The 20159-nt window shown below is 37.4% G+C and overlaps 3 protein-coding genes across 6 annotated transcripts in view; all 3 read right to left on the minus strand.

Moving 5' to 3' along the window:
- Positions 1-2530, minus strand: part of col22a1 (collagen, type XXII, alpha 1) — a 52887-nt gene extending 50357 nt beyond the window's left edge. For all 3 annotated transcript variants that reach the window (XM_068332329.1, XM_068332328.1, XM_068332327.1), the window contains exon 1: positions 2338-2530. The gene's annotated coding sequence lies outside the window, so the exon portion shown is untranslated. The remainder of the gene's footprint in view (positions 1-2337) is intronic.
- A 3359-nt stretch (positions 2531-5889) lies between these two features.
- On the minus strand, positions 5890-8849 carry LOC137607706 (uncharacterized). Of its 2 annotated transcripts, none has more exons than XM_068333634.1 (2): positions 8709-8849; positions 5890-7847 (listed from the first exon to the last, which is right to left on the minus strand). In XM_068333634.1, exon 2 carries the CDS (start codon positions 7810-7812, stop codon positions 6760-6762), a length of 1053 nt encoding a protein of 350 aa, XP_068189735.1. In that variant the 5' UTR covers positions 7813-7847; positions 8709-8849; the 3' UTR covers positions 5890-6759. The 2 variants fall into 2 exon arrangements, with proteins under 2 accessions (XP_068189735.1, XP_068189734.1); XM_068333633.1 differs by having other exon boundaries at positions 5890-7859; positions 8709-8847.
- A 7920-nt stretch (positions 8850-16769) lies between these two features.
- Positions 16770-20159, minus strand: part of kcnk9 (potassium channel, subfamily K, member 9) — a 36069-nt gene continuing 32679 nt past the window's right edge. The window contains exon 2 of the mRNA XM_068333549.1: positions 16770-17653. Within this exon, the coding sequence (XP_068189650.1) occupies positions 16770-17653 (884 nt within the window). The remainder of the gene's footprint in view (positions 17654-20159) is intronic.

The following is a 20159-nucleotide window of genomic DNA, read 5'->3' on the forward strand; positions in this document are numbered from 1 at the left end:
AAGTCCTCTGGGGTTAATAAAAAAATAAAATAAAAAAAATCACAAGATGCCCCATTAGACCAACTATACAGTACACTTGCCTGTTAAAATACTTTAAAACCCACAACAACGTTTTACTCAAAAAAGTTGAGGTACGACCTGACTCCCTGTGTTTTATCAGCCAAAGAAGATTTAAAATATCTGTACTACCCACCTGTCAGCACTGAGGATAAGACGGGAAACAGCTTCAAATCCTAAACAGAAGTCCCACTGCTTCAGATTTAACCATTAGGAATTGGACTCAATATTTTTTTTTAAACTCACCGCTGAACAGTTCTAAAAAAATATTGTCGATGTAAGTTCACCTTTCTTTGGTGTTGCACTACACGAATTCACACACTGAGGTTTTAAAGTGTAAAATTAAGTGTGATAGTTCTATTTTTCACGTGACACAGTCGAAGGTTATGATGTCATCGTTAGATCTCCCAGTTTTCTCGGAAGGTCACTTGAACAGGACTCTGTTCCTCTCATTTATGTGCCTGTTGTGCCTGAATGACACTGACATAAAACATGTCATATAAACATAAAACTATTCTTACCCTTATTACCCACCAGTGGTTCTGATGTCTGCCATTAGGGCTGAGGTGTGACTGCCTATAGACATAACATCCTGACTGTGTGATTGTGGGGGTCAAACTGGAGATTGAGGAAAGTTTGAGTTATGCTCAACATGGTGGTTCTGACAAGTTTATTTTTTACCATCTTTCAACATATTTTTCTTCTCTTTCAATGCAATTAGTATATTAGTGTTGAATGTTGTTTCCATAAAATTTCTTAAATATGAAGTAGAAGTTTATCTCGTTTACGAGATCCATTTAGAAGTTACTTTAAGGCCACAGGAGTGGTTCTGTTATAGTCGGCGGGAGCAGGTGTCGTAACCACTTTCATCCTGTCATGCAAAAGATTGCTGACACATTTTTTTCCCCCATTCTAAAGCACTTGAAAAGGAGGGACTGTAACATCTACGTGAATGTCACTGCTTTGTTATACAAATTGGACTGATTTATCCCAATAGCATATCATCCTGAACGATAGCTAACTGAACATCAGCTGATTTACCGAGCTAGCTCTCCAATGGCTTGGATGAAGATGGCCCTGGACATGTGGAAGTTGGACAAATCAAAATACAACTATGACTGATTCCCACACAAAACCCTTAAAAAATAGTTTATTAACATTTTGTCTTGTTTTGTTACTCACTCAGCAAAAAAAAAAAAAGTAGTAGTCAGTGACTACATCTGTATCTTTCACTTGATACAAAGCTAAAAGTCTCAATCCTTATGTTCAGCAGACAGATGAATTTTGTTTCATTATAAACTTGGAGTTAATTAAAAGAAAAGTTAAAGTTTAATTAAAAAGTCTCACTCGTAATGCAGTGCACAATTATCAACTTCAAAGAGTTGATTGAGGATTAATTCCTTGGCACTTACAATATTTCTCCTCCTGTAAATATAAATATATTCTAGAATTATACGATTAAAATCTATGGGGAATTTGGAGCTTTAAATGAAGTAAAAGTGATGGAATAAATTATAAAGATAGGATATATGTTTCTGTTGATTTTTAAAAAAATTAAAAGTAATGTGTGCTAGTTACTATGGAGAGATATTATTTTAAAACAGTATTTGTGTAACTGTGGTTGATCTGTACTGCCTGGTAAATAAAGGGGGTATTATTTACTGCAAGGGGCACTGGGCACCAAGAGGTTTTCATATCTGATTTTCCATTAGACCGTTTCCACTGCTTGGTTTCACTGCTGCTAATCATGAGGAAAGATGAATCACTCTAATTGCCCCAATTATTATGCATTTAAAATCTGATAAATTTAGCCCAGCCAGGCTGCACGGAAAGCAAAAAAAAAAAAAGAATCAGTAAGCATGTGAAATCAACAGAGTACAGTTTCTTTTTAACCATCTTCCTACAACATATTCACATATATTTCTAAGATAATATAAAATGTTAAGCGGTTTCCCTTTGTCAGCTGCACTTGAAACCAGATTTCTTAAGAACTGTGTCTGCATCATCAGGCCCGTTTCCGCTTACTCTCTCAATGGCAGACCTGGGACCACTATTAAGATGTCTATAACAGAAGCGCCACATTCATCATTTTCAACATGTGAGAAAGGCTTTTTTTTTTCTTGTGTGGCCAAAGAACAGATGCAAAAAAGTCCAGCATAGTGTCTGAACATCATGTGGAAACAATAGTGAAACATCTTGTCAAGAGAAATCAGGTATAAAATAAATATTAGATCTTAAAACTGACAGATGGATGACTTCTTTGGTGATTTTATTTCTTACCTGGCCTGTCACTCTGTTGATGTTACTGAGGTATCTGTCTCTCTCTGATTCCAGCACTCACAGCCTGAATCAGCACAGCATCATCATCCTCATCATCATCATCATCATCATCATATGTTAATAATCCAGAATATTTCCCCTGCATGTGCTGGAAATTAGAATGAGATTTTATAATCCAGGGAAACAATCCAGTGTACAGTGTTGTTAAGAAGTGAGGTGATCTTAAGAAACCTTGTAGATGGGTGGATAGAGTAGGAGGGAACTATGTGGGGGGAAAGTGTAGAGTTTCACTGGGGGATGAAGCGGCTTCTGCTGTTCTTGACTGGGCTGTGCTCACACATAAAAAACGTCTGAGACACACGGCCAATTATAGACCCAACATTCTGGTTATTTTTGTCCCTTTTTTTCTCTTCTTTATTGCTGCACCGATGTGAAGCTTTGCCCTCAAAGAAAAGACACTGCTTTAACTGTCCTGCCTCCAGTGGAGCCGCCCTGGGACTGGTGCTGGGCCGGGCCGCGTTGGCTTCAACCAGCCACACACTTATGGTGAAAGGTTGTATTTAAGTTTGGGAAATGATTACAGAACACTCAGTGCTTGAAGATTTGTGGTAAATGTGTGTCCTTGCACTGATTTATAGCAAAGTTCTGTGATCTGTCATATGCTGCTGTGACAAGATTGTCATCAGGTTAGGCCATACATCTGTAATTTTTCAAAAATAATTTCATATGTAAGATGTGAAGTATTAATTTTTTATCCATGTAATTACCTCAGAGTTTTAGTCTTGCTCTCAGTCTTACTCCAACTTCATAATTTTACTTCCTTCCACTTGTCGCTTGAGTATTAAATTTTTTACTTCATATTCTTTATACAATATTAAAATTAAATGAAGATAATGAAAGGTATAGCATCCACTTTGCACATGATAATAGAATATTTAGATTGAACAGGAAATAAATTACAAAAGAAATCAATGAATAATCGATTTCAGATCTAGTTAAAATGTAATCTGCCCTCAATAATGGAACACTCAATATTTATTAGGACGTGTAAATCTACATGTGAATTAATAAACACACTCAGGGGACAGTTGTAATTCATATTTTGGTGTATCCTGATGCTTTTTATGTCAGACATCCTTCCTGGTAGTCTAGTGCCCCCATGTTGGAAACTCTTGGTTAACATTTTACTTGTTAATAACCTTCCACAATTACAAAACAAACTACAACTAATGCAGTCACAAACCGCAACATCCCGCGACGCCCCTGAATTCAAAATTTTACCCTGACCTACTTGCATAGGTCAAAGATCTAAGCAAGCTAGTGATCTGACCTACTGTCTTTGATCAAAGCACTAGCTTTGATCTACGGTCTTACTCACACTGGCCTTCTCCCTTGTCTTTCTATCTTATCCAGTTTCTGAGGGTAGAAAAAGTTCAAATTTCACTAGTTTTCTCAAGGTCAAGGTCATCATCTCAATTCATCCCCTTTGCCGCCCAAGTAATGTGTTTTTTGTTTCATCTTTGTATCTGCAACGGTTGCAAAGATATTTGGTGGACTAATGAATGGACAAACAAACAAATGAACAACGAACGAACAAATAAACAAATGAACGGACGAACACACGAACATTGACAATCACAATACATCACCACTTTGAAGCAGGATGTAACAACAGACACAGACTTCAGGCACTAAGGTTCTCTATCACACTACGACAATGTTTGAATGGCATGAACAACAAACAAGTTATCAATTGCATCCAGGCTTATCTTTGAAGCCAAAGAAAGTGAGCACAGGCCATGCTATGTATAGGCTCTGTGAAATGGATGGGAAGTTGGCTGACGATTGTGGGCAGATGCAGTGCATGAGTAATGGTGTCAGTCAGAGGAACTGTCTGTTGCCTCATGTGAGAGGGCTGAAGAGGTGAGCGTGAGGCTGCAGGCACCGTGTAGCGCAGAAGAATGCCATCTGTCATGTGACTGACGGCCAGCTTTCAACCTCCCACACCAGACAGGCTGCTCTTCTAAAATATGTTCAAAGTATTAATGTGAGAATGTAACAATGTGGTTTACTGAAGCTAGACCACAGGGGTCGACCTGTGTGTTCTTTTGATATGCAAAAATTAAAAAAGCATTGGTGGTGCAACATGCTTGCATGATACAACCCCGAATGCTTTGTAGTTATTTAAATACTTCTATAGTGAATCAGTGGGTGCGGGATCATTTTAAAGTTAAACGGTCAAGGGGAAAGAAGGTAAATGTCAGATTAAAATTACATAGGTGTGTATGTTTGTAGAGAAATGACAGACATAAATTTAGATTCTTCAGTGAAAGTAAAAGAAGATATCCAAAGAAACAGGATGATAAAAACACAGAAGATATGTCATGTTGTAAATGTGAGATGTATTGAATCAAAGAATAAAAACATTGTTATTTTTGGTCAGTATTACAATAAAATGGTCTGTTATTGTAATACAGACCACGTGGATTCAGAGAGCTGGTCTGATAAATAGCTTCAAGTGATGCCACTTGAGTTAGCATCTGTTGGGGCTGAAAGCGAGTTAGAAAATTAGTTTGTGTGTGAAGAGATGAAAAGAAATTATCTTACCGGGCCTCTTCAGCTCGCTCATCATCTCTGCTTGATTCTATCATAACATCATTAAATATCTTTTCGAACAGCAGGAATCTGTTTTCAGTGAAAAACGGAAACTTGATAAATCTGTTTTCTTTGCCTAACCACAGGAAGAGTCTAAAACTGCCTGATTCAGTAAAAGCATAAAAGGCTTGAAACCAACAGAGGACAAGAACATGACACATGATAAGCCCACCAGTAGCACTTAATGTCTACTGGATGTGTTCAGCATTTCAATTAAACGAGGTGAAAGCATTTTACATTCACTATTTTAATGTTTTAACACATATCAACCCTTTAGTTTTTACTCAACGGCTAAAAATCTATTTTTTTGCTTCTTTCACCATATTTCAAACAGGCTTCTGTTTCAAACCAAGTGCTTTCTTATGTGTTCCAAATCCACAAGAGAAGATATTTGACATTCCAGATTTGTAATGTAATGTGGATACTGTTGACCTTTTGAAGCATCATCAAAAACAGTCAAGAATTTGTGTAACAAAGTCTAACAGAGTGAGGCCACATCTTTGTAAATTTGGTTCAGTAGCACCCAACAGGTGTTCATTTCTCTGACCAACAGACGAAAGGGAAACTTTCATCTTTATCGGTGCATTTTAGTAGCATGGGAAGAAAAGTGAGGCGGGGGAAAGCAGAAAAGAGTCTATTTGCAATGGGATGAAACATTTGATGATAATAAATTGTCTGAGTAATCATTGAGTGAATTTATAGAGATCTATTTAAGGTCAAATGAAGCATCATTTAATGGGGACTTCAAGCATTGGATGAAATCCAGAATGAAGTGCATTGTGGGTGAAAGAGGAGGGCTAACAATTGATAAAATAGATTCCGAAAACATTGATGATTCATGCTCCAAGTTCTATTTTGGTACAACCAGTAAAATCATCAAACTCCTTAAAAGAAGTGGAGGCAACTTGAACCTTGTTTTATTGAGGGTAAGATTGAAGTTACACAGTACTTTTTTAAATCAATTTTAACACAAACATACATATTTTTTAACTTTAATATGCATGATTTAACTAATAAAATTTGTGTTTAATAATAACATAGTTAACATTCACTGACAGCTGCTTGTTCATTAAAGTTCACCTCAAACCAACCTTGTTTCTTAGAGAGTTGTCTCATCTATTTTATATTTTTGGACCATCATGAATAGTGACTTAACTCTTTCTCTGATGAGCCAGAAATGTGTAATTGAAGCAAGGCATCGTCTGACCTGGGGAATAATTTTTGGAAATGGGACAATCCATAACTTAGAGGAGCGACCTGGCATGCACTTTTATTAAAGGTTGCTCATTTATTGATTTGTTTTCTATTTTGGGAGCATAAGAGAAAGTACAGCCAACCATTAATGAACCTTTTAGTTTGTGCCAGCAATATCTGCCACACTGCGGTTTTCCTAAGAGACTTGACTGTAATACAGTGTATGGCGTATTTCATTTGATAAAAGCTTGGATGAATAATCTATTGTGAAGAATATATCTCTATTACAGACTGATATAAATGAATGCTTAAGATCAAGTCTCTGAAATCACGTTTATTTGTTTTTGTTGTAGAAAGACCAATACCAGTTTTTCATTGTTGTTGATTGTTCTTTAGCTCTAATGATTGCGACAACCATAGAAAGCATTTGCTGATTTCTACGTTTTCCACTTGCTAAGAAAAAAATGCCCCTATATCACGAGTTAAGCTCCAGTTTCTGGAAGGTTTTCTTTATGAAACAAGTAGGTCTGTGAGTGGTACAACGTTTCGTAATGTCCTGACAGATCCTGGTAATTACAGTTGGAGGCGTTCCAGAGGGACTGCATAGTCATGCTTTATGAGCAAGGGTTTCTTTCTTTTTAATATCAAATTTGAAGCCTTTGGTTTAATACCAGCAGGTAGTCGTTCGTTGCTCCCACCCTCAGCCGACTGCTCATTCAAAATACATCTTACAGACTCCACACTGCAAACCTTTTGATGGCTCTTCCTTATGTTTTCATACTCCAGGGAAGCCGTAATGGGCTTCTTGATGCTTTTCCCATCATATTGCTGCCCCCCTCCCGGCGCCTTCTCGACTTGCTGCCCTTTGCCTTGGACACCTTGGGACAGCTCTCCTCTGTCAGCAGATAATCCCCCTGTTGAGGTGTTTAAATTGTCCTGATCCTCTTCTAGGCATTGCACTCTCCTCAGCCTCAATCGCCTTTTCCCCAATTCCTGCTGGAGGGTGCTGGGGTCTTGACATACAGTCTCAGCGGCACATGAGACCCTGAATTTAGCTCTGGGAGAAATTAAAGGAGGAGCAGGCCGGTTGCACAGAGTAGCTGGAGTGCCTCGACACACCACCTCTTGATGAGAGTCTTTGTTCGGCTCTGTGGGTTTGGAGTGTGTCAGCTGAGGTCTTAAAGATGTGTTTTGGGCTTTGAGATGTTCTGCAGATGCCAAAGAGTGTACAGTGGCTTTCAACGGTCTCTGTCTGACACTGGATCTCACCATCCTTGTACTGCTCTCATTCGCTGTCACATCAGGCTTACAGGATGTAGGTTTGGTGTCTTGCTGTAAGAACTTTAACTTTTGCCTCTGAGCCTCTCTCACCTCCTCTGACAGATCCAGGGGAGCGAGCATCAGAGGGCGTCTGACTAGATGACTCTCAGCCTCCCTCTCCAGGTCAGGCCTGTGTTGCTTAAGCAGAACGTCCAACTGTGCCGTGCCCTCCTGGGTCAGTGAGCAGGGCGGAGGGCGACCCACTGCCTCCTTTCTGCGTGTAGCTGACAGATGGAGACCAGGTGTCTTTGAATTGCAGCCATTTTTAGCTGCCAGTCTGAGGTTTTGACCGTTTAGATGCAACATGGTATTTTTAACCCGGATGGCCAACTTTTCACCCACTGTGGAGGCCCCTGAACAAAGGAGACATGAGTGACTCAGAAATCATAACTGAAAGTTTAACATATCCTCTGTTAAAGCCTGTTCAAACTATATCTTTAAAATGCTTCCTCAAAACCATAATGGTTTTTATACAATAAAACAAAGACAATATTGAAATTTTAGCATTTCCTTGTAAAATGACAGTTTAGGGTTAAATCATCCTACCTCTTTAAATCCTTACAAAGGCCCCTCCAGAGAATATTTGATTATACTTGTGAAAAACGGCTACAGGACAAAAGGACAAATGGCCTTTTATCAACCGCTGGTTTATTTCTACCACAGCAGACTTGATAGCTTCCTATAAATGGAAAAACTCATCTCTAACTAACATTTAGAACTGAAAATTTAATGACTAATTTAAAATTAGTGAGCCATCGGTGAAGGATCACAAGCTTCTCAATTTGTAAAAACATTGTCTGGTATTATAAATATTTTGTCTTCACTTAGATGCTCAGTTTTACTGCAACTTAGACCAGGGACCTGAGGATTTTACCTCATATTACAGCGGTGCTATCGTTCAAAACCTTTTTAAGAGATTCCTTTTTTAATTATCAAAAAATATGTTTTCTATAATGCCCTGTGTACAATGTGAAACTGGTAGCCAACAGACTTTGTTCAATGAAACAACAGCCCACAATTTATAAATTTTTTAAGAACAGTATCCAGCATGAAGTATATTTGTAATATTGAATGTAAAAGCTGATGGACAAACCATGTTTCGATCCATACTGCCTCACTTTCACAAGGTGACATTCAGCCACGTAAGTTAAGCAAGAAACAAACCATTTACATGAGTCTTTGCGACGTTGTTGTATACTCACAGATTTAGAAAACATCTCAGGCTTTAATTTCATGTGATTTGCTGCTCAAAGCAAACCAGTTCATCTTGGTGTCGTCGTCCCCGTGTTTGCTTTCAATGATAACATTCCAGTATTTTCCAACATTGGTCCACATCACTCGTGACATTGTAGTTGGAAGGGGTTTTAGCAGCCTTAATGTGATTAAGCAGATTAGGGTCAGAGTTTTCTCTGCTGGTCTCCTGTGTGGTAGCCAGTGTATGCATACACGGTGAAGTGTTGTTTTCATCTTAAGCAACTTTACATTGATATTAAAGTAATATTGACAAAGGAAGTCAGACAGAGCAGAATTATTTGTATCCCACAAACCACCAGATGGTGCCAGACATCCTCTGCATGCTACCAAAAACAGTCGAGTTATGTAGCCTTCCTTATTAAAATGTGTAAAGATTTTCCAGAAATTAACACAAGCTGTGTTGCAGTCAAATCTCATCATTTAATGACTCAATGTATCCCATATTCATATTAATTTGATTTAAATCCTGTGGTATGGTATGCTTCTGGACATTTTCTGGGAGAAACATTTCTGCAAATGGTTCTCAGCGTACCTTTCAGAAAACCCTTTAGATGCCCCAAGACGAACATGAGTAGCTGTCACATAACTGTGACACAGAATGATGACTTTTTTACAGAAATATTGACATCCTGTCACTAGAATAATTTGCCATGATGTGGAGTCAGAATCCAAAGACATTTGATACTGAATTATGCCATAACTACAGTTTAAGGATATTATTCGTCTGTTGTAACAATGTAGTTTCAGGCTGTTGGAAGTTAAATAGTGTTCAAGGTTTCCGCCTATAGATATCACTTCAACAATTATCACTTGATAAATACATAATAAAATGAATAAATAATATTAATTGAAGGAGCATAGTAATAGTGTTATAGTCCTCCACATACAGTGATTTCATATAAAATTCACTTATTTTTTGACAAAATTATGAGATTAATACTAGAAATGTATTTTCTTTTTTGGTTGTTTTAAATATCTGAAATCAAATCTAATCACAAATCAATCAATCAGTCAATCAACCTTTATTTTTATATAGCGCTTAATCACATCAGTAGACATTTCAAAGCGCTTTAACAAACAAGTTACAACAATGACAAATGCTATGGAAAGATTTCTTAACCTTCAAACTGAATTTTAAAAAAAAGAAAAAAAGAATCTCAATTAGAATAGTTTTGTTTTGTTTTTTATTTTATTTTTGCCACTCCTGTTAAACTTTTGTTAAATTGTGCCCAAGTCCAGGCTTAGGTAAGAGTTGAGAGAATAAATATCTTCAGACACACCAGACAAGACCCTGATGTAATTTGTATTGCCTGCAGAAATATCTTAATGATTTTCAGACAGCTGATTGTTTTAAATTTTATCCCGTCATTCCATTGTCAGCGTCATTCATCATATTTAGAGACAGGCAGCTTCAAAGTATTCCTCCGATAGATGGGGCTTGTATTTGTTGGCAGTTGTGCCTCCGACAGCAGATCCATTTTTCATCAGACTCAATCATTGCTGAAAATCTCCTGTCCTCTATTGTCTTGGTCTTTTATTCAGGGCACCAGAAAAAGAATTGTGTCGGCACCTGCTTATTGCAAAGCTCCATCATATCGTTGTTATGAAGATGGCCCCCCTGCAGAACAATTCAGCTGCACTTACATTTTCATTTAAGATGCAAAATTACAGGCTTGACTCTAAGAAATGGCTTTAATGCCTCTCTGCCACTGTTCTTATTGTGTCGTCCTCTGCGTTGACGTTCACAGCTTACAGTATAATTACTGCAGTGTGGGAAGTGATAAAAAGGGATGTTGCTGCTCATTCTCCCACCTACTGAACATCCAGCTGCACTACGTGGACGATTTGCAGAGAAGAATACGGCATCTGGACAGCAAAGATACTTTGTGAGCCAAATTCTGGCAGAATTTGTGATTCCTGCATTCTATGACACAAGGTTGTTCTGGAATGTGTTTTAAATGCCAAGTTCCCAATGTGTGCAGTATACGTTGCACCCAAGAAATGCATCATTTCTTTGATTTTAGACAACTAACTTTCTGTAGCCAAATTTTTAAATATTTCACTTGCAGTGTGATATAAATCTGATCTTAAATTCATGATGATGATTTATTGCTTTAATGTTGATTTCAATTCAAAATTAATTTTATACATTGATAAGATTTGTAAGCTGCACACTTTTTACTGATTATTATAAAGGTACAACCAGCAGCGAGGTTTCTAACCAAAACTGCAATTAAAGAAAACAACAAGTCCTCTATAGCTCACTAAATAACACCTTCTTAATTAAATGCATAATACTGCATATTATATGCTTTATTTTCAAAGTTAATGGTGTATTTATGTCATATTTAAGGGCTGTAGAGAGGGTTAACTTCCCTTTGAAATTACGATTATCTACCTCTTGGAAAGCACTTAGTTCCGAGTGTTTGTATTCATCAGCAAGTAGTCTTGGTTCAAAATGGGTTGAAAATCATACTTATCTAACCATGACTATAAACCTTTAAACTATATAAAATAGAATATAAAATAGAATTTTTGTCAATGAAATTCTCCAATATGACTTAGTTTCTGTTTGCTTTTATATGGCCCATTGAGTTCTTGAACTCTGCTTTGATATACTGTATAAATGATTTTCATCGGTTGCTCTGTTGATCCGCTTTTCTGGTGCTTATGTCAAGCTATCTAGCTTTAAGTATGCAGAAAACATTTTTCTTTAACTTAGCTGAAAATATACCCAAAATACACTTAGAATTTGAAAGGCAAAACTTGTGAGCTGAAGATGGTAGCCGGCATGAAGAAGACAGATGATTTCAGAAGGAGGCTCATCATTTTTATTTGTGTGTTATGACTTCACCCAGGCCATGGAAACCCAGTGAGTCACCCACACTAAATCATGCACCCACACTCACCAAAGAAAGAAAAAAAATGTAAAATATTTATTTTACTCTGGATTTTAAACAATCTCCTCTGTGTTGAAAAGTTAGGGAACCCTTATAGGAGTGTTCTTTACTGACATCAGTTTAAAATTGAGACAGAAAATCATCATACCACATGGATGCAAATGAAATGGAAAATAATCTCCTGTAAGGATTATGGTACATGGTATTTTTTGTTCATCAGACCTACAGAAGAACCTATTGCAAACAAGTTTTAACAAGTAGTTATGGAACACAGCCTTTATATTATATTGTATCACACAGAATGTAGTGCAAGTTGTGTCTCTGTCAAAAGAAACATAGCACAATTGACAAAGAGATGGCCTGCGCATACTGCCACATGCAGTGAAGCCAAGCACGGCTACATAGGAAATGCTTATAAAACAACCGACGGCCAGGAGGCATCGGGATTAGATTCACCTTTGTGCCATTTGATACCATTTGGCAGGGAACCAAGAGAAAAAAACAACTTCACACAGTTTATCTGTTGTCTCTCTGTGCCATCTGTGTTATTGAGTAACATTCAGTCAAGGATCATCAATAGGCTATGTAGCATGATGGCAGACACATCTGTGTAGTGTGTGTTTGTGTGGGGATGATATGAAAAACAATCTTACTAGTAGCTCATGAAAATCAAATGAGCTAATCTTTGTGTGCGGCTGTCAAAAAAAAAATAATAATAACGATCCTTTATGGCTGATACATTCCACAAAATTTTGCTTGGAAAAGTTTAAACTGAATGGAAGGCAGACGACACTGATCAGCCAGCAACCCTAATTTTATGTTGATATTCCCTTAACCCTATCAGAATGAAACATGGATGATTCCAGCACATTAAAACTCAAGTCTACTTTTTTGCACTGTTGGTCATCATTTTCAATTAACATGATAACAATATATTGACAACAGCTGAGAGCTGAGAATGAGGTGAAAGTATTGGGTCTAGCTGCACTGGGGTCTCAAGATTCTAGTATGTCAGGCCTCATTCTTCCTAACTGTCATCAAATGCCTCTAGCCAGTGCAAAGGGGCGAAGAGGCCAAACTCAAACTTTTTTATATTCTTCTCCTGTGATATCAAACACTTCAAGCTTCTCTCACCAAATTAAAGCAAAGACAGTTAAGTAACAAATAAATAGCCAGATATTACCTTCAAAGACTTAAAAAAAAATTGCAATATGACTGGAATTCATTATCAGTTGTTATCACAGCATAGGATATGCTGTGATAACAAGAATCTGGCGTCTAAAACTAACATTTGAGTCAGTTCAGTCCTTTTCCATTGCTTCCTCTTCTCAACAGACAAAAGCTAACCTGAGGATTTGTTCAAAGAACAAAGATAATATCTATGAAAACACTATAACAAACAATATGTTTGTCCACTAAAGATTCTACTTCCGTCCTTGTTTTCAAATCAGCATTTGCTCTATTTGTTCCTTGCGAAGATGTAAATTTGTAAAGCTGCATCATTCAATCATTTTACACAAACAAATGTAGAAACAAGCCCAATAAGAATTATTTCCTAACTTGTTGCAGGCATCCTTTTGTGACAGTAAACCCTTGGTGTGCTAACTGTCCAGCTCCTATGGAGCAGGCAGACATCATTACAAGCTAACTGATCATAGCAAAGAAACTAGTGTGATAAGATGTTTTTCTAAGGAGTTGGTGGAGACCAGAATGGAGCTGAGAGCGGGTGGTTTCGGTTGAGACATCGTGTCTCCGGACACACAACTCTAAATGGAATTTAAAATGGAAGTATACAACATGAGATTAAGTACATTAAGTGAAGTGTTCCGTGGTTACGATGCCAATAAAAGAGCAAAACAATAGATTAATGCAGCTTTAAAAGAGGTCTACAGCATTAGAACTCGTCTAGCTGTGTTTGTCATTCCAGAGTCTCAACTAGCATTCATCAGAATTAACAATGATCACAACATGCAGAAAAAAAGACAACCCCAGTTGCTATACACTGGAATTATCTTGGAAGCTACTGTACAATGATTATGTCTTGATTCACTGTTGTTGGGGTTAAGGTTAGGGTCTGTTTGCTCTCTTCTTAGCCACACTTGCAAAATCTTCCAGTAAGTTTGCTAAAGCACAAACAGATCCACGACCACTTGTTTGACTGTACCCACTTCAGCAAAAACACTGACTGCTGTTTCGCCAAGGCACGTACGCTGATGTATAAAAATACATATGCATCTCAGCCATTTAAAGGCCTTCTTATTCCAAAGGTTGTTATAAACATATTGTACAGGAAAGTTAGACAAGCTGTATAGTTCCAATAATGAAACACTACTTTAGGGTTTATCTCGGACTCCAAGCCTTACTAGGCTTTTGACAAATGATCAGAATCTGAGGCATGTGACACACTGCCAAAAAAAAAAAAAAAAGTAAACGAAACAAACAAAAAAAAACAGTAGTATTTATCTTGAGAAACGTGCTCACCTACCCAGGAAAATAATGGAAGCCTTGTCACTAACAGCAGGCAAAGAATTCTGATGTAACATTTCTAGATAGCCAAGTTCAGAAATTTGGAGTAAGAATTATTGTTTTCACTAAATACTGACAGCTTTTTGTTGTTTTTTTGAGGGATAAAACTTGCGAAGGGGACTATAATAGATCCCAAAGCTGAGAAATTTTAAAAACCATTTGCTACAGTTGTTACAAATAATACCTGTACTTAAAGCATATTTAAAGCTTAGAAATCATTCGTAAATATTTTACTTTTTAATCCTGCTAGATTTAGGTGTTTGATGATTGTGAAAAATGTTGTCTGCAATGAAATCTGACTATTGGTGTAGATATCTGGGTCAGGCACAGGCCAGGCCTTATTGAGATGATGCATCTCAGTGACATTTACACTATATTTGTTGTGCACCTTGCATCATTGAGCTGATGCACTTCAGAGATAGTTACACTTTGAGAAACTGGAAAAGAAACAGCTCCTGTCATGTATCTTTCTACAGACAATTTGCACTTAAGATGAATAAAGTTAATTTGACATTTTTTTCCAGGCTCATTACTCAAAGTTCAAGCACTTGTCAGATTTCTCAAACATAAAAAGTCATTCTCATCCATTTCATTTGTCCAACACTTGAGAGAGACTTTTAGGATCATAATGATCTTATTACATTTTCATTCTTTTAGTCCTTAAGTGTCCCCTCAAATTAACTCCTATTTCTTCTTGTTTTCATGTTGATGCATGTAACAGGTTCCATAATGGTTATAAAAGTGTGTCTAAACTTCAAGAGATATCATTTTAGGTCAGCATGCTTTTTCATCAAAACAAACAGGTCTACTCTCACTGTTGGCTAGATATGAGGAGGGTTCATCTAAAGGGTCAGCTGCTGCAGCCACGCACAATGAACTACAAAGGACTGCACAGCATATCCTTAGATTAAAATTATCTCTGCTTATAAATTGAAAAGGAGAAATTTAGTTGTTATTTTGTCCTTAAAGGAAATATCCACCGTCTCATCTTCTGGATGTGTTGTTTCATGTTATATTTCTCAATTTATGTCAGTGAATCTTTTGATTTCTTTAAGAAGGTCCGCAGATACAGTTCCCTTGCCAACTCACTGAGTTTCACTATGTCACATCCAGCAGCCTGTGAATAAAGTTATATTATCTCTTTATTATGAAGTGATATGTTTGAAAGAAATGATTATATCATTGTAACCTCATGAAGAATGATTAAGTTTAAGTTTTAAACTTCTGATCTTTACAAACAAATGGTACTTAAGAGGGAGTAGGCACCTAATGATTGATGCCGATGAGTTGCATCATTGGAATTATAGGATCAACAGCTTTTGTAGTTTAATTCATGTGAGGAAACTAAAGTCAGGATCCCTCAGCGTCTGCACCAGTCTCAACCTTTCTTTTTAAAATCTCTCTCCCAACAGAATGTTAAATCACTGAAAGACGCTTATGTTCCAGTCATTGCATTCTGATCTATGAAGGTGACTGTATAGGAAGTAATTGCCTCTTCAGCTTAGTCACAGGTTAAAAATGTCAAGTTTATGTATCCCTATAGACACAAATCTGATCCTGTTGATTATGTCTGTAGCGCTGTTGATTCCAGGTTGGTTTAAAAATGTAGTGTTACATTCAGTAGGAGGGCCTGAAACACATACAAAGAGTATGGAAAAAAATATACATGTTTCCATGTGTACAAATTGTATTGATTACACTCTGTGACTGTGTGAACCGCTGTGACATTATGTTGACTTCTATGTATATGATTGCTCAATATTTAAAAACAACTTGAAATGTGTGTTAAATGTGTGTTAAAATGTTAAAGTAAACTGCCAAAGGTTTAACCTGGAGGGGTTATTGTACTTTCCTTTGTGTTAACTTGAAATTTCATTGTGAAAAAGGCTGTGGGTGATGTTAAAGCTTTTTTGGCCAGATCGGATTCCGCAAATAACTAACACCAGCATTATCCTCCTAATTGAACATGAATGCCCTTCATACAGATGTTCTACAAAAAGACAAGTGTCACTTCACAATGGTACACTCATTAAATGACATCTAATGCACATGCTTAAATCAGTAACAGTTGTTTGGCTTGATGTGTTGTGAAACCATTGAAATATATGATTGCTTATAGAAAACAATACCTGATGCTTCAAGTCATTTTAAAATCTCTGTTTGCAGTGAGGCAATGGAATTTTACAGAGTGGTAAAAGTTTTTGTTTTGTTTTTTTATTTCAAGGTGAAACGAGCATACTCCCTTTTTGAAAAATAGCATTTCCCCAGGTGTGCATCATTTCTTACATAATCAAAGTTAATATATCAATTTTGTACTGTAAATATGAAATAAGGACTGTCTTATAGTTTGTGTAAATGGGGCAATCTCCTGAAAAAATAGACATCCATGCTTCATGCTTTGTATTTCATTGTGTCCACACTCGCTGTTATGTGTAATTTCCATCAGTTCTTAAGAATACTTTTTATAATACATACCACTAAAAAGAGGAAAATGTGCTGAAATAAGATTTGGTAAGGAGCAGCATTGGAAATGTTTGACCTTGTGTATAAAACATGGAAACTCATTTGTCCTGTATGTCAGGGTTAGATGGATTTCCTTCTTCTCATGAGCTGGTGATTGTCTGTGAAGCTGTGAAGGCCTGGAGACACCGAGCTGAGAGGTGAAGGGAAGAAGCTGTTTTTCAAGGTGCTGGGCGAGATTTCCTCGATCCTGTAGGAAATCGAGTGAAAGTACTGATTCGGATTCAGCTGGGAGCTGAATGAGTTCTGATGGGAGAAGGCACAGCCCAGGCCTCCCATCCCTCCCCCAGAGCTGCTGAAGTCATGCGAGTGGTAGTGCATACAGGAGCACACTGACTGCAAATCAGTCACCTCAGCTTGGTACGGCCCCCGTCGCCGCCGGCCCCGCGGCAGCGATTCGTCCTGGATATGAATGATCATGCTGTTCCGGTTGCCAGCTAGCGAAGCCCGTTCTTCAGCGTCCCGGCGTTCGTCCTCGCTGTTCATAGTCAGGAAGCGCAGCACCACCAAGTTGAGGAAGGCCCCAATGACTGTCAGGCCTACCAGGATGTACATGAAGCTAAAGGCCACATATAGGGGCCTCTTCTGAAGGGCCCGGTTCTTTTGAAGGGCCACAAAGTCCCCAAAGCCTATAGTTGTTAATGTGATGAAGCAGTAATAATATGACTGGAAGAAGCTCCAGTCCTCATAATGGGAAAAGGCAGCAGCTCCAATGCACAGCGTTCCAACACAGGAGAAGAATCCCACAGTTACCATGTTCTCCATGGACACATCAGTGATGTTCATGCCGCAGCACTTTTTTATTCGTTTTAGGAGGTACTTGACAAAAGTGTTCATTCTCTCTCCGAGACTTTGAAACATCACAAGAGTCAAAGGGATTCCAAGGACAGCATAAAACATGCAAAAGGCCTTCCCTGCATCAGTACCAGGAGCTGCATGACCATAGCCTGTGAAAAGAGCAGAAATCAAAAATTAGTCACAGGTTTCATTATTGTTTACTGAATGATGAAACAAGAAACCCCTCAAGAATCAGCAAGCACAGCCAAAAATTTTTTTTTTAAAAGGGTATATAGTAGATCTATGCCACAAAAATGTGTCAACTCAATTAATCTTATTTGGTCTGAAAGATTATGGCAAGTGGATCGGCCAAATCGTCAGTTTCCAGTGATGTATAAGAGTTTAGAGGATGGACTGGAAAGGCATCACGGGAGAGCCAGTGAAGCTTTTAGTTTAATTGAACTTTATCTTTAGATCGCAAGCTGCTGAGTCACATACTGACTTTTGAAAATCACCCCATTGGTCTATTACTGGGGTTCATCCACTATTTTATTTTCATTTTCAAAAGTCATTTAAAAAGATTTTATATGCATTTCTGGAAATTTACAGCCCAGAAATGACAATATGAATGAATGACACTGCTCTTGAATATTCAGCTCTGGGTGTAAAGTTAATTATACCTCTACCACCGCCAGTAACTCTATTCAACACCAAAATCATAGTCAAAACATGATTTGGCATTTTTATTACTTAATAACCACCTAAAAATTAGGACATTATCTTTTGTGTACTGTACATAATTTTTGTTTGTGCTCTAAGATGTGGACTTGTATTGTTTTGCTTTCTACCCACTCAAGCATGTGTTGTGTTAAACGCTTAGAAAGCCATCTAATTTGCACCAGAAACCAGTACATTCACACTGGCATGTAAGCTGTCTGTTATTGACAAGATATGTCATCAGTAAATATCGACAATGCTGCCAAGCTGTTCTAGACACCGCTTAAGCTTCTCTCGGTTTTTTATTTACTTGCAAACTGTCCCCATCATCCTGCAGGGAAGCTGTTTTCATCAGCCATTAGCTGATAAAGGTTATGTAAGTGGCAGAAGGGCCCCGCAAAAAATCATTAGTGAAATTATTTAGCAGCGAAAAAGTTAGTATAATAGTTGGTAGAGATCAAAAAGTAAATCAGAGCATTTCCAATATGTTGAGAAATATGAGTGTTTATCTGTCTTTCAGGTCATGATATTCCAGTGCTGTGTTCAGAATGGCCAACTGGGCATTTAAAAAATATTATATTTTCTTATTAATCTCTAATGAAAACTCATGTAATTTAAGTTGAATTTATGTAAATTTGGATTGAGAAAATGGGCTCAAAAACTCTGGAAACTTTATGAAGGCCGCTATAAACTTAAGCAAAACAAACAACCTAACATTTTCAGTATCAGAGGACGTATTATCACTCAGCCATGCAGTGGCTTCAGCTTCAGTTTCCTTCAAAGAGCTGTCTCACAAAAATATAGATCAGCGGAAATATAGAAGACGTACTGTAGATCTAAACTTATTATTATTGGTGAGATGTTTGTGGATAAGAATCTCACAGAGCCTGCTTTGAAATGAGTGACCTTAAAGCCTTCCTGTTGTAGTTCTGACTCAGGGTGAAATCTGTGCGTGAGATTTGAATGTGTTCCATTGTTTGTTGTTTCATTAGTGATCAATGTTCAACTCTGAACTCTTGGTTGAGTTTCACAGTTAAAGGATGTCTGATAAGCTTTCCTTTGCTGCTACCTAGTGTACAGCAGTGAGACCATAGCTCTGTAACAACTGGGTGTGGTTACTACAGACCACAGGTGACCACACACAGTGCTGGCGTTTCACCTAGCAGACCACAGCAGCTAGATTCTTTTTTCTCCTTGAAAATTATGTAATGCAGCTACTCTTTTAACTACATGTAGTACAGATAGTAGATACTGGACTAAGCATATTACACTGAACCTTCCAGTATTTGAGATTTCCGTCTCTTTCCTATTTTTGTCATCATCCAGAAGCCTCTGACAATATGAAAAAAACATTTGTCAATGGCAATTATTTATAATATTCCACTGCTTATGGTCCAGCAACGTTAATACTTAACTGTGTTAGCTGAATTATAACTTTGAAAACTTGAAAAATATTTTTAACATGAATAAGAGTGATCTTGATTGTAATCAACCTCTGGTAAATGATCTCTATCATATAACAGCAATGACAAGGACTCAACCGTTCTGTTTGCCAATTTTCAACCAAATGTGGGCATAAACAATAGTTTAATTTTGTACATCTTCAAGTTTGATAACAAAGCTTAATAGTCTTCTCAATCCAGCATTTTGTAATCCAATATGCTTTACAGGTTGGTTTTTCTAGACTCACCCAATCCAAATTTATAGTTTTGTTAGCAACAAAGATTGTTGTTTCACCTTACTACGGCCTCTGTTTTGCTTTTGGGGCCTCTCCTTGTGCATAACAGTTTAAGATTTCTTCTCAAAAAATAGTTTTCCTGTCTCAATTCAGTGTATTTGTCAATTAAGTGCTTTATATTTCATTACGAAAATGCAAAATATTGATATATAATTGCTTCTTTCTATTGTCAAAGCATCAGATCCCTGAGACTGTCAATGTCACGATTAACTCCCTATAAA

Source organism: Antennarius striatus, chromosome 14 (assembly GCF_040054535.1).
Source record: "Antennarius striatus isolate MH-2024 chromosome 14, ASM4005453v1, whole genome shotgun sequence".
NCBI lineage: Eukaryota > Metazoa > Chordata > Actinopteri > Lophiiformes > Antennariidae > Antennarius > Antennarius striatus.